The sequence below is a fragment of the Eleginops maclovinus genome, chromosome 8, assembly GCF_036324505.1.
Source record: "Eleginops maclovinus isolate JMC-PN-2008 ecotype Puerto Natales chromosome 8, JC_Emac_rtc_rv5, whole genome shotgun sequence".
In the NCBI taxonomy this organism is placed as follows: domain Eukaryota; kingdom Metazoa; phylum Chordata; class Actinopteri; order Perciformes; family Eleginopidae; genus Eleginops; species Eleginops maclovinus.
This window is the reverse complement of record NC_086356.1, coordinates 768,686-783,390: the sequence shown is the minus strand read 5'-3', so window position 1 is coordinate 783,390 and position 14,705 is coordinate 768,686. Positions and strand designations below refer to the sequence as shown.

Here is a 14,705-nt window from a genome sequence, read left to right as displayed (position 1 = left end):
TAAATCTTCACTTCACTAGTTGCTCTAAATCCCAAATGTTTGAATTAAAAAAACACCAGAAATGTGATAAATAATTACTAAAACAATAAGGAACAGTTCTTCAATCAGTCCTGATTATATTGAATTATTCTTATGATTTAAACTCTTTAAAAGCCTTCTTTTGCATGTTTATTTATAATGAAAGGATATCCCCATATGTTCTTGTTGTATGCATTAACACAGGAAAAATGATATCAAACATACCCCAAAATATCACCAGTGATGCAGGAGGATTCAAATCACGCCTGTGTTTTCATTTCCTAAATTGAATCTGTGTTTTTTTGTGCCTTTTTTACAACAAGGATCAGTCCTCAGTCTCATATTTAATGAAGTGCCTTTAGAGGAGATTATTAACTGAATATAATTAAAGGATCTCACTAATCAGAGTGATTCCAGTGAAGAGTTCTGGAGACACTTAAAAAAGGGCATTCAAGCGTCACAAACACGTCTGAATTAATATTATTATCAGCACAGATTAAAGAGGGAAGTTTGGGACTGGAAAAATAGGAAGATGTTCAAGAAGTGGATGAATATGGAAGAACAGGGATGGAGATGGAAGAACAGGGATGAAGATGGATGAAGATGGAAGAACAGGGATGGAGATGGAAGAACAGGGATGAAGATGGATGAAGATGGATGAAGATGGATGAAGATGGATGGAGATGGAAGAACAGGGATGGAGATGGATGAAGATGGATGAAGATGGATGGAGATTGATGGAGATGGATGAAGATGGAAGAACAGGGATGGAGATGGATGAACAGGGATGGAGATGGATGAAGATGGATGAAGATGGATGGAGATGGATGGAGATGGATGAAGATGGAAGAACAGGGATGGAGATGGATGAAGATGGATGAAGATGGATGGAGATTGATGGAGATGGATGAAGATGGAAGAACAGGGATGGAGATGGATGAAGATGGATGGAGATGGATGGAGATTGATGGAGATGGATGAAGATGGAAGAACAGGGATGGAGATGGATGGAGATGGATGAAGACGGATGAAGATGGATGGAGATGGATGGAGATGGATGAAGATGGAAGAACAGGGATGGAGATGGATGAAGATGGATGAAGATGGATGGAGATTGATGGAGATGGATGAAGATGGAAGAACAGGGATGGAGATGGATGAACAGGGATGGAGATGGATGAAGATGGATGAAGATGGATGGAGATGGATGGAGATGGATGAAGATGGAAGAACAGGGATGGAGATGGATGAAGATGGATGAAGATGGATGGAGATTGATGGAGATGGATGAAGATGGAAGAACAGGGATGGAGATGGATGAAGATGGATGGAGATGGATGGAGATGGATGAAGATGGAAGAACAGGGATGGAGATGGAAGAACAGGGATGGAGATGGATGGAGATGGATGGAGATGGATGGAGATGGATGGAGATGGAAGAACAGGGATGGAGATGGATGGAGATGGATGGAGATGGATGAAGATGGAAGAACAGGGATGAAGATGGATGGAGATGGATGGAGAAGGATGAAGATGGATGGAGATGGAAGAACAGGGATGAAGATGGAAGAACAGGGATGAAGATGGATGGAGATGGATGGAAATGGATGAAGATGGATGGAGATGGAAGAACAGGGATGGAGATGGATGGAGATGGATGAAGACGGATGAAGATGGATGGAGATGGATGAAGACGGATGAAGATGGATGGAGATGGATGAAGATGGAAGAACAGGGATGGAGATGGAAGAACAGGGATGGAGATGGAAGAACAGGGATGGAGATGGATGGAGATGGATTGAGATGGATGAAGATGGAAGAACAGGGATGGAGATGGAAGAACAGGGATGAAGATGGAAGAACAGGGATGAAGATGGATGGAGATGGAAGAACAGGGATGGAGATGGAAGAACAGGGATGGAGATGGATGGAGTCTCTGACTGTCCTTTTTGTTTGACCCTACAAAACTAATCCAGGATCAGTCTGACGGAAAGAAGGAGAAACTAATCCCCTCAGCCTGTTGGATGGGATTTCTACGTCTCTGAGTCTTCTGAATCAGAAAGACGTGCACCTTTAACTTGAGCACATTAAACCTTAACTAGTCTTCTGTAAAGCGTCTTTGTGTGTCTTGAAAAGGTCTTACACACAAGGTACAGCAAAAAATTACTCATAAAGAGGCAAAACCTAAAAACCCTGGAACTAATTAAACCTGGCTGTGGAAAATCCCTACAGACTCTTGGTGTAACCACTGGCTCTGTCGCCGACTCAAGAGGAACTGGAAATCAAATAGCAATAAAAAAAACTAGTCAAAAATATACATGTTGGAATACAAATGTAGACAAAATATAAATATAAAGCAGGATATTATATATGCATTACGGTTTGTAAGGAATGGAATATTAAATAGAATATAAATGTCCAGTGTGAGTTAACGGGACAGCAATTAAGGGAGGGGCTGACAATCACACAGGTGGGAAGGGAGGGACAGGTGAACCTCAAACATAATCCTGATGAGATAAATTAATGAGCAAACATAACGGGATGTTAACAAGTATAAACAAGTCTCTTGGCCAATCAAATTCAAGATAAGGAAGGAAACTTAATAAGGCTTGGTTTAGGCAACACAGAGGCTCAGAAGAGATCCAATTTGGGTTTGAAATAAGTCCGTTAATTAATCCTTTCAGATTTATAATTCTGAAAAATCGTGCTTTTGAGGATTTTCTGTTAGTCGAATTTTGTGTTTTTAAATCTCATTCTCCTCAAAGACTGGTGTAAGGTTTTTCGTGCAAGTTTTACAAATAGCTACCCAGTGTGTGTGTGTGTGTGTGTGTGTGTGTGTGTGTGTGTGTGTGTGTGTGTGTGTGTGTGTGTGTGTGTGTGTGTGTGTGTGTGTGTGTGTGTCGTCACAGGTAACCAGGGAAACAGGGGACAAGGTGGGAGAGGCGGGAGCTCGTGTGGAGGCAGGAATGAGAGTCTCTCCTTCTGTTTACTCTGTTTAGAAAGCGTCTCAGGGTAATGTATGCTGAGTGATTCAGACCCTGAACCCCCCGCTGCTGTTCAGAGGCACTCATTTATTCTAGACCACTATATTTATACGCTCAGTAGATTGGGAGTAGAGGCAGCGGCAGGGGCTCAGCCTGGAGGGACTCGGCTCTGGGACTGAAGGATCGAGGTACCCTTGAGCAAGGCACTGAACCGCCAACTGCTCCCTGGCGCTGGTAGAAGAGGCTTGGACTGGAAGCTGTAGGGTCGCCAGTCCAAGTCCCCGAACAGACCTTAAATCATGGAAAGTGGACTGTTTCTTGGAGAGGTCCCAGTTCAGCTCCTGGCCCTGCCGTGTCGCCCTTGAGCAAGGCATCGGATGCTAGATACTCCTCTGAATGTGTGTGTTCAACTAAAAATAAATCAAAATTGTTTTTAATTTTGATGTTTGTTTGTATTTTATTGTATTTTTAAGAAATGGATGAATGAGTATACAAAACATACAGGGTTTTTCAGAATAAAAGCCCCCCCCCCCTCCTGTTGAACAGCTGGCGGTACAGACCTCTTATCTCCGTGTCGTCGTCGTGTAGAATCTCCTTCTGAGTGATTACTGCAGGCTTTTTACACCACACGCTTGGTTTATTGATAATGTTTACAGAGAATCAGCAGTCCAGAACGTCCCCTCCAGTTTATTGAAGATTCAAACCAAACATGAGTTATTTCGTTGCTGTTTAATGAATAAAAATGTATGGAACTGGAAGAGACACACACCTCATTTTAAAAGCTGCAATAGAAACGTTGGAGTTGGAGACAAAGGAGAAGAAAGGGACCTTTAACTTTTGCCTTTTTTTAATCCATAGTTTGTGGTAAATCTGCTTTGTGGCAGTCTGAAACATTCCCACAGAGTCTGATCTCAATCAGAGAGAAGTAAGGCGTCATTAATAATCACTGAAACCGTTTCTAATGCTAAGAGCTTTTCATAACAATGATCCCCGTTTACTTCCATTGATAATCTTCACCACACTTTCTACACACTATCAACATCCTAATGACCGGTTACTGGTTGGAAAATCACAATTCAAACATGTGTGAGTTCATCCTCTGCTCCAGACTTCCTCTTCTTTGCAGAGTTGGCGTCATTTTTTCTCCAGGAATTAACCCAGAAAGTTTGTCTACAGTTCGCATCCAAACAGGGTTTCATTCAGATATTACCTTAAAATGCAGTTTGATTCTGTACATTTTACTCTTTTCACTCTGTAATACCAAAGCTGAATCTGCAACACAAGACCACTATATTTATACGCTCAGTAGATTGGGAGTAGAGGCAGCGGCAGGGGCTCAGCCTGGAGGGACTCGGCTCTGGGACTGAAGGATCGAGGTACCCTTGAGCAAGGCACTGAACCGCCAACTGCTCCCTGGCGCTGGTAGAAGAGGCTTGGACTGGAAGCTGTAGGGTCGCCAGTCCAAGTCCCCGAACAGACCTTAAATCATGGAAAGTGGACTGGTTCTTGGAGAGGTCCCAGTTCAGCTCCTGGCCCTGCCGTGTCGCCCTTGAGCAAGGCATCGGATGCTAGATACTCCTCTGAATGTGTGTGTGTTCAACTAAAAATAAATCAAAATTGTTTTTAATTTTGATGTTTGTTTGTATTTTATTGTATTTTTAAGAAATGGATGAATGAGTATACAAAACATACAGGGTTTTTCAGAATAAAAGCCCCCCCCCCCTCCTGTTGAACAGCTGGCGGTACAGACCTCTTATCTCCGTGTCGTCGTCGTGTAGAATCTCCTTCTGAGGGGCTTCCTGCAGAGATGGAGGCATGGAGAGAATCTCTGGCTCCTATAGTTGAGGTTTAAAAGGGATGAGGGGGCCAAGACCCCCCCCCCCCCCCCCCTTAGGGAAATCAGACAGAAGCAGCTGGATCTGTGGGTGCTGTTTGATGTACTGCTGCACCGTGGCTTTTATCTTGCAGAGCTGCAGGGAGGTGCAGCGACACTGAAGGAAGACGGGAGTTTTGAATGTGTGTGAAGGGAGGGGACCGGGGATTTGAGCCTTTAGCAGACCATTTACATGCACTAAAACCTATAGAGCACACTGCAGGAGAGAGGAGCAGGGCCTCTTTAAGGAGCAGATGTCGGGCCAGTTAGTAATCATTTATCACCATGACTGAAGAGGTTTTAAATCCTAAACAGGAAACCGGTGGCTTGATCTGGATCAAAAAGTTTCGGGTGAGGAAACTCCACAACCCGATCAGTCGGTCGGTCATATTCGAGCTTCAGCCTGGATACATGTTGCAGCACAGCCACAGATAACATGATCTGTGTGAAGGAACAGGAAGCCAGACTGCAGGCTGGATTCAATTGTTCTCACACACACACACACACACACACACACACACACACACACACACACACACACACACACACACACACACACACACACACACACACACACACACACACACACACACACACACACACACACACACACACACACGGCCTCAGGGTCGTTACAATCCCCTCGATGACGCTGTGCTAACGTGCTAACGGTCATTAGCTCCCGGCAGAGAGCTCAGCTGCTGTTGTGAACATCTGTCCTGACGGAGGAGGAGTCCACCTGCTTCATCTGCCTCTCCTTGATTATCTTTAGATGTCTTTATTGAACGAGGACCATGCTTGGAAACACATCCAGAGACGTCATTTTAGAGCTAAAAGCTCAATTCCATCGTGAGGCAGGAACACACAGATCAATCAACAGAAAGAAGTGGTTTCAGAGGCGGCTGGTGGTACACTTAGAGTGATTACTGCAGGCTTTTTTACACCACACGCTTGGTTTATTGATAATGTTTACAGAGAATCGGCAGTCCAGAACGTTCCCTCCAGTTTATTGAAGATTCAAACCAAACATGAGTTATTTCGTTGCTGTTTAATGAATAAAAATGTATGGAACTGGAAGAGACACACACCTCATTTTAAAAGCTGCAATAGAAACGTTGGAGTTGGAGACAAAGGAGAAGAAAGGGACCTTTAACTTTTGCCTTTTTTTAATCCATAATTTGTGGTAAATCTGCTTTGTGGCAGTCTGTGAAACATTCCCACAGAGTCTGATCTCAATCAGAGAGAAGTAAGGCGTCATTAATAATCACTGAAACTGTTTCTAATGCTAAGAGCTTTTCATAACAATGATCCCCGTTTACTTCCATTGATAATCTTCACCACACTTTCTACACACTATCAACATCCTAATGACCGGTTACTGGTTGGAAAATCACAATTCAAACACGTGTGAGTTCATCCTCTGCTCCAGACTTCCTCTTCTTTGCAGAGTTGGCGTCATTTTCTCTCCAGGAATTAAACCAGAAAGTACGTTTGTCTACAGTTCGCATCCAAACAGGGTTTCATTCAGATATTACCTTAAAATGCAGTTTGATTCTGTACATTTTACTCTTTTCACTCTGTAATACCAAAGCTGAATCTGCAACACAACAACAAAACTGCCTCTTCATTTCCTTGGTAGAGTTTTTTCCTGGTTCTGTTAGCCTCGGTCTACAGTTAGCACCTGAACAGGGTTAAATTAGCACAAAATTCCACATATATTACTTTATAATACAGTTTCATACCGTAAATGTTATTCTTGTCACACCGCTAACAAGCTAACTCTGCAACACAAGAATCCAACCACTTCTTAATTTCCATGGTAGAGATGTTTCCTGAGTCCTTCAACATGGTCACGATCAGCGTTGAGAGGCTTTATTACCTGTATTCACCCACGATTACTAATGATGTGTTAATAACTTCATCTGAGTAGCATATTGTAAAGGGATGGACTCATCCGGCAAATAAGTGAAATGAAACCTGTTTGTTACGTGTAAGGTTTGCTGGAGCATCAAATTCAAAGTGGGACAAATTTAATTATAAATTAATAATCACAACAACAGCAACAACAACAACAACAACAACAACAACAACAACAACAACAACGTTTGAGGCCACCGTGTGAGTAATCATAAAGCAAGATAATGTCTTTATTATGGCTGGTTTTCTGTAGTTGATACTGAAGACGGGGGCCATTTTTAACGATGTTACTTAACACTGAACCCTGTGTCTGTTTCTCCTCAAACCTGGGTTTAAAACAACTCACCCCCCCCCACCCACATTTTCCAGAAGCTAACTTTAATGAACTGCTAATGCTAGCGCTCGTGGACCATTGTTTCGAAATGTAGTTTTGGCGGGAAACCGCTCTCCGCTGGTGTCGTCCGTTTGTTGAATGTTTGATCTGGTTTTCTGGACATCAGAGCTGATTAGCCCGTTAGAGGCGGGGTTTCACTGTGGCAGGAAGTTCTGGAGAGTTGGGTTGAAACACGATTTAGCTGGACAGCGTGTTTCAAGAAAGAGACCGTTGCTTGATACAGTCTTAGGCGCCGATTCCGTGGGTGCTTCCGGGCCCGAGCACCCACGGAGAAGGCCGTGCACCCACGTGCCGTGCATGTCATGCCATGGACGCAGCGGGGGGGGGGGGGGGGGGACATTCCACTGTTTTGAGCACCGACTGGCGGAAACATAAATCGGCGCCAATGGATACATTTACCTTTTTATCCTGAATACAGAAAGCCGCAGCATGTCTTCTTACTCCCAAAGCCTGATGGAGTTGTATACCGTATAGACTTTACTCTTGTCACACTGCTAACAAGTTAAGTTTGCTCACAAGTCTTCTCAACCCTCCTCCGGATCTTTCAATCCGCTCAGTAAAGCTAACGGTAATTAGCTGCCTAGCTCTAGCTCGTCTGAGAAACAGTTTTTTTCTGCTTCTGTCTGAAATTGTGGATTGGTCAAATTTGGTGGGAAAATGTACCTCCTCCAAAATCCTCAATCTGGAATGTAGCAGCTGCCATAGCAACGGTTACTCTTGCAGCTCTTTAGCTCTTGGTCTCCGTGTCCATTTACCCGATTCCTTATGTAGTTTTCTGGACATGAGGCTATGTCAGTCCACCTCCGGCTGCTTCACGGTGGCAGGAAGTTAAGCTAAGAGTCATTTACAAGAGTAGCTTCCTGTGTTTTGTATGTAGAGCTACATCACGGTAGCCCAACAGAGGGAAGTTTCAATCTGGCGGGAAAGTAAAGACAGTAAAGTTTCAGCTGTCAGCCAGACTCCTTCCTCAGGTGTTAGCCGGTATAGTTTTGGCCGGTATTGCTGAGCTGATCTCGGGTCGAGGTGACAGGACGCACACCGACCCCATCCTGTTGAGGGAGGTGGCTTTGGTCATGCCCTCGCTGCCCACCGTGGACAGCGGGAAACTCTCGTAGATCTCCGCCGGGCCGCCGCCGCACCGGCAGCGCTGCAGCGTCAGCTTCAGCTCCCTCTGGAAGTTGCTGTTGAGGAAGCCGTACACCACGGGGTTGATGCAGGTAGACGCCATGGCCGTGAGGTGGCAGGCGGAGAAGACGGCGTTGTGCTGGCAGTCGGGCAGCGCCTGGTGGTGCCAGTCGAACAGCGTGTTGAAGACGGTGAGCGGCAGCCAGCACAGAGCGAAGGCCACCACGATGGCTAACAGCATGACGTTGATCCTCTGCGCTCCCTGAGTCCTGCGGCTGCGCTCCAGCATGTCCCTGAAACACAGCAGGAGGTCTCCATTGTCAGCCTGAAATCTGCTCAAATACCACTCCGAACCTCCGGCACAATGCTGGCAAATATAAATAGAGCGAGTGTTTGGGGAGAAGCGAATGAGAGGGAAACAATTCTGTTGATCTTTTTTCTCGTCTGATAAAAATAGTTTTCTCTCCCGTGTTTTACGAGACTCTGCACTCAGGAGCTTAGTTTACCACTCTGACTTTAGCCGGTATAATCCTGACAGTAAAGATGTTTTCCTGTTCTGTTTACATGCTTAGTCTCTGAGCTGTATTCAGACGCAGGGACAAAGTGCTGCCATGTTGGTCTGGGTCCAAGTTTAGCTTTACTGCGTTTATGACTCAAGTGTTTGTCTCAGTGCTCCTGCAGTATCTGGATAAAGTAAGACCTGTGACACTGCATGGTGAGATAAAGGGAGGATAAAGACCTGCGTCTCCTGAGGCGGAGGAAGATGCGCAGGTAGCAGAGCAGCACCAGCAGCAGCGGCAGGCAGTACTGGAAGATCAGCAGCGAGGTGGTGTAGGCCAGCCGGTGCCGATCGGAGGGCCACAGCTCCATGCAGATCAGATGGTCCCTGAGGAGAACCCGGGGTTAGTGTGTGGCTGGGATAAGCGGGATAATGTCGGGCGGTTCCTCTTCTTCTCTCATTGATGACCGCCTCGCTGACTTCCTTCTATTGCATTTCGGTCGGTAACATTAAACTGGAGTCTGTAACGAGTTGATTAATTGAATCCCCAGAACTGTCCCCCTCGAGTAGCCTCCCTTTAAAGTCCCTCACACACATTCATCTTTATATCTAAAGGTTACACACCCTCCCCTCTGTCATGTCCATGAAGCTGAAACAGACATTTACATAATGAACATGAAGCCATGACTCTGACTGATGATGAGTCCAGTAACGATCAGTACTCCATGACCGATGTTGTGAAATATGTCCAATTAAAACTCTGGTGTTCAGCAGATCCCTCTCTCCCGCGCGTCCTATCAGGAGCAGCGAGGTGTGAAAGCACCGCTCTGATCGCTGACTTTAGGAATGTATGGTGAACTGACTGGTTGTTCCCGGGCCGACAACAGAAGCTCCTGAGGGATTACATTTCAATGCAGGTGGAAAACTAACTAACTAGAGTAACTACCTCACATAGGGAAGTGCCGTGTATATAGCTGAGTGTATGAGGGCTCACCTGAAGGGGTTCGCAGGCAGGCTGATGTTCTGGAAGGGGTCGTTGAGGTCGTTGAGGAAGGTGAAGGAGAGGAAAGGCAGGGAGATGAAGCAGGCCACCAGCCACATTAAACCCACGGCCAGGTAGGAGTGTCCGGCAGCCGGCGACCAGCCGGTGGGATGGAGGATCAGCTGGTGGCGCTCCAGAGCGATCAAAACCAGCGAGAAGACGGAAACGGTCACCGACACACACTGGACGAAGGGAGTCACCTGAGACAGAGAACACAGGAAACAGGTTTGGATGTTTGTCGACATGTTTGCCTCTCTGTGTATAACCTACTTAATGAGTGTCAAAGGAACAGTGATTTAGCCCCGGCCGTGGCGCAACTGGCTGGGGCACCTGCACCGTATGCCGGCGACCCGGGTTCGATTCCCAACCTGTAGTCCTTTCCAGATCCCACCCCGGCTCTCTCTCCTGTCACTCTCCAATTAAAGAAAAAAAGCCCCCCAAAAAGGAACAGTGAACTGGGGAATATAGGACTCCGGGGACGTCTATATTGTGTGTGTGTGTGTGTGTGTGTGTGTGTGTGTGTGTGTGTGTGCTGACCTTACACAGCGCCTCCCCCAGCACCCAGCGGTCCATCAGTGTGTAGATGACGGTGACAGGAAGACACACCACACACATCAGGATGTCGGAGCACGACAGGTTGGCGATCAGGATGTTGGTGACGTTGCGTAACTCCTGTTGCCGGGCGATGATGAACACCAGTCCCGCGTTGCCAAGCAACCCTATTGCTATGACAACGCTGTATGCCACGATCAGGAAAGTGGCTCCGCCTACGGAGGGCGGGCACTGTGATGTTTCCGACCAATCGGAGGCCTCCCAGACACCGAGGAGGCTGCTGTCGTTGGACATGGTGGGGCGGGGGGGGGAGGTACTTGAGTAAAAGTAGAAGTACTCAGATCTTGTATTTGAGTAAAGTAGAAGTACTCAGATCTTGTTCTTGAGTAAAAGTAGAAGTACTCAGATCTTGTTCTTGAGTAAAGTAGAAGTACTCAGATATTGTACTTGAGTAAAGTAGAAGTACTCAGATCTTGTATTTGAGTAAAGTAGAAGTACTCAGATCTTGTACTTGAGTAAAGTAGAAGTACTCAGATCTTGTACTTGAGTAAAGTAGAAGTACTCAGATCTTGTACTTGAGTAAAGTAGAAGTACTCTGATCTTGTTCTTGAGTAAAAGTAGAAGTACTCAGATCTTGTTCTTGAGTAAAGTAGAAGTACTCAGATCTTGTACTTGAGTAAAGTAGAAGTACTCAGATCTTGTACTTGAGTAAAGTAGAAGTACTCAGATCTTGTACTTGAGTAAAGTAGAAGTACTCTGATCTTGTTCTTGAGTAAAGTAGAAGTACTCAGGTCTTGTACTTGAGTAAAGTAGAAGTACTCAGGTCTTGTACTTGAGTAAAGTAGAAGTACTCAGATCTTGTACTTGAGTAAAGTAGAAGTACTCAGATCTTGTACTTGAGTAAAGTAGAAGTACTCAGGATCTTGTACTTGAGTAAAGTAGAAGTACTCAGATCTTGTACTTGAGTAAAGTAGAAGTACTCAGGTCTTGTACTTGAGTAAAGTAGAAGTACTCAGATCTTGTACTTGAGTAAAGTAGAAGTACTCAGGTCTTGTTCTTGAGTAAAGTAGAAGTACTCAGATCTTGTACTTGTGTAAAGTAGAAGTACTCAGATCTTGTACTTGAGTAAAGTAGAAGTACTCAGATCTTGTACTTGAGTAAAGTAGAAGTACTCTGATCTTGTTCTTGAGTAAAGTAGAAGTACTCAGGTCTTGTACTTGAGTAAAGTAGAAGTACTCAGGTCTTGTACTTGAGTAAAGTAGAAGTACTCAGGTCTTGTTCTTGAGTAAAGTAGAAGTACTCAGATCTTGTACTTGTGTAAAGTAGAAGTACTCAGGTCTTGTACTTGAGTAAAGTAGAAGTACCAGAGTGTAGGAATACTCTGTCACAGTAAAGTATTCTAAATGTTCCTCCAGTGAAAGTAGAAAGTACTCTCATCTAAATGTACTTAAAGTAGCGACAGTAAAAGTAGTCGTTGTCTGATTGGTCCATTTCAGAATAATATCTCTGATATGTTTTAGAATGATTAAAGTGTGCAGCTCAGAGGGGAGTGCAAGTGACAGGATGTGGGGGGGGCAGGTGTTGCACGAGGTTTAATGGTGCTGAGTTTCAGAAAGCAGGCCGCAGATAACGGAGAGGATTCAGATATAGACGCTGCCCTCTTTTTCCTTGGCTGTCGGCATCCCGGTGGATCAGATCAGCGTCTCCCTGAAACACAGAGACATGGAGGATGATGAGAGGCCGGCTGGGGGGGGGGGGGCAGGATGATTACAGAGTAAACAGAACCATTGTGTGTTAGACACCGACCTGTTCCCAGCATCAATATGGAATATCAGTTATAGCCTTTATCTCGCTGACAGTTTTCTCCTTAGAGAACCAACCGATCCAAAAGGACGTCTTGATTTGTGTTCAACGAGGGTTTGAAATATCAGGATACAGGACACATCCCAATCATAACTGTAAGCAGGAAGCTAAAGTTGGATCATCCAGTTATCCTGTTTGCTTCTCCCCTCATCACTTCCTGTCCCCTGATTGAACCCCACCTGTGTAACCATCTCTAATGAGTCTCACCTGTGCCCCATCCTCACCCCTCCCCCTCAGTTCCTCTTTCAGTAGTACAGCGGTATGTTCCGTAGCTTCTACGGGTACCTGACCCAACTTCCTGTCCCCTGGTCTGGAAGTCAATAGTTTTCTGAATGTGTTTTTGGTCGGAGTGTACCTGAGTGTTTCTTCCACGACTAGCTGCAACACAATATGCATTATTTCTCCTTATATACCTCGGAGTATGTTGCAAAATTCCAATAGGAAGCTGCAGAATGAGTCCTAAGCCCTAACATGAGTCAGCATGTTATCACTCCCTGTCCCCTGGTCTGGAAGTCAATGGTTTTCTGAATGGGTTATTGGTCGGAAATCATAAAGTGGTGATTATCCTGCGTGAAAGCATCATAAACGTTGAGATTATTTCTGCAATAATCCACGGAGGAATCCCATTGGACCAGGGAGAGTCTGCCTTCAGGGACCATCACAGAAAAACCACATCCCGGGACAACAACCATGTGAACACATTGAAATGTAAACTCTCATAAACATATGGATTCTTCTCATCTCGCTCCTCCCCCGGGGACGAGCGGCTGATTAACGATAACCTTTCCAACCCTCGCGCTCATTAGCATTAAGAGAGCGTCATCATCATCATGCATCCACTACTGCTCTCCGTCTGCAGGAGACCCGGGGGACGGGAGGCTGCCAAATAATGAGACACACTCACAGGTGTTGCTGCACACACACACAAACACACACACACACTCACAGACACACACACACACACACACACTGACTCACCACATACCAGCTTATCATCACAAAGCTTAGTTAGTCGAACTACAAGGGCTCCAACGCCAGAAATATGTGGTCTGGACTAAAAACAATAACAGACTACAAAAGGACAACGAGTGGTGCTGAGGAAGTGTCTGCATCTCTCCCAGATGAACTGAACACATTTTATGCACGCTTTGAGAAGCCCCCGGCTGTGGAGGCACCAAAGGCCCAGGATCCCTGCTCACTGGTTTTAACCAGTGCAGATGTGTGTAGATCTCTGAAAAGGATCAACGCACACAGGGCTCCGGGACCTGATGGCATCCCTGGCCGTGCTCTCAAGGTGTGTGCAGTTCAGCTGGCAGATGTGTTCACAGACATTTTCAATAGGTCACTGCTCCAGTCTGTAGTCCCCACATGCTTTAAAGAGTCCATCATTGTCCCTGTCCCCAAAAAGACAAAACCCATCTGCCTCAATGACTACCGCCCAGTTGCACTCACCTCCATCATCATGAAGTGCTTTGAGCGGTTAGTCAAAACTTTTATCACCTCCTCCCTCCCTGACTCACTGGACCCCCTGCAGTTTGCCTACAGAGCAAACAGGTCCACGGATGATGCCATCTCCCTCACCCTCCACACTGCCCTCTCCCACCTGGACCAGAGGAACACTTATGTGAGAATGCTGTTCATTGACTACAGTTCAGCATTCAACACCATTGTGCCCTCCAAGCTCATCATTAAGCTCAGGGACCTTGGGCTCAACAGCGCCCTCTGTGACTGGATCATGAGCTTCCTGACGGGCAGATCCCAGGCAGTGCGGATGGGGAACATCACATCCTCCACCTTGACCCTCAACACCGGAGCCCCTCAGGGTTGTGTGCTCAGCCCTCTCCTCTACTCCCTGTTCACGCACGACTGCGTGGCCACACACAGCTCCAACACCATCATCAAGTTTGCTGACGACACGACAGTCATCGGCCTGATCACAGACGGCGACGAGACGGCGTACAGAGAGGAGGTCAGAGCCCTGACATCTTGGTGCCAGGACAACAACCTCCATCTCAACGTCAGCAAAACAAAGGAGCTGATTGTGGACTACAGGAAGAGGCAGAGAGAGGCACACACACCCATCACCATCGACGGGAATCCTGTGGAGAGAGTCAGCAGCTTCAGGTTCCTCGGGGTAAACATCAGTGAGGACCTGACATGGACACATCACACCAGGGTCATATCCAAGACGGCTCGACAGCGGCTCTTCTTCCTCCGCAGGCTGCGGAAGTTCAACATGGACTCCAGGATACTCTGCAACTTCTACAGGTGCACCATCGAGAGTATCCTGACTGGCTGCATCACCGCCTGGTATGGCAGTTGCACCGCCCTCAACCGTAAGACTCTACAGAGGGTGGTGAAAACTGCTCAGCACATCACCAGGACGGAGCTGCCATCCATGGAGGACCTCTACACCCAGCGGTGTAGGAAGAAGGCCG

The 14,705-nt window shown here is 46.1% G+C and overlaps 1 protein-coding gene across 1 annotated transcript; it reads right to left on the bottom strand.

The window, feature by feature from the left end:
• Positions 1–5,815: 5,815 nt before the first annotated feature.
• npy8ar (neuropeptide Y receptor Y8a) lies at positions 5,816–10,852 on the bottom strand. The gene is made up of 4 exons (XM_063889788.1): positions 10,390–10,852; positions 9,805–10,052; positions 9,051–9,197; positions 5,816–8,604 (listed from the first exon to the last, which is right to left on the bottom strand). The coding sequence occupies exons 1-4, from the start codon at positions 10,696–10,698 to the stop codon at positions 8,154–8,156; spliced, it is 1,155 nt and encodes a 384-aa protein (XP_063745858.1). The 5' UTR covers positions 10,699–10,852; the 3' UTR covers positions 5,816–8,153.
• Positions 10,853–14,705: the final 3,853 nt, after the last annotated feature.

Excerpts from the sequence above, each read along its gene's own strand:
- npy8ar (XM_063889788.1), bottom strand. The coding sequence starts at position 10,698 with ATGTCCAACGACAGCAGCCTCCTCGGTGTCTGGGAGGCCTCCGATTGG. Across the intron at positions 9,198-9,804 it reads CTGCCTGCGAACCCCTTCAG|GGACCATCTGATCTGCATGG; the intron begins GTGAGCCCTCAT and ends GGTTCTCCTCAG. Across the intron at positions 8,605-9,050 it reads CTCCGCCTCAGGAGACGCAG|GGACATGCTGGAGCGCAGCC; the intron begins GTCTTTATCCTC and ends GCTGTGTTTCAG.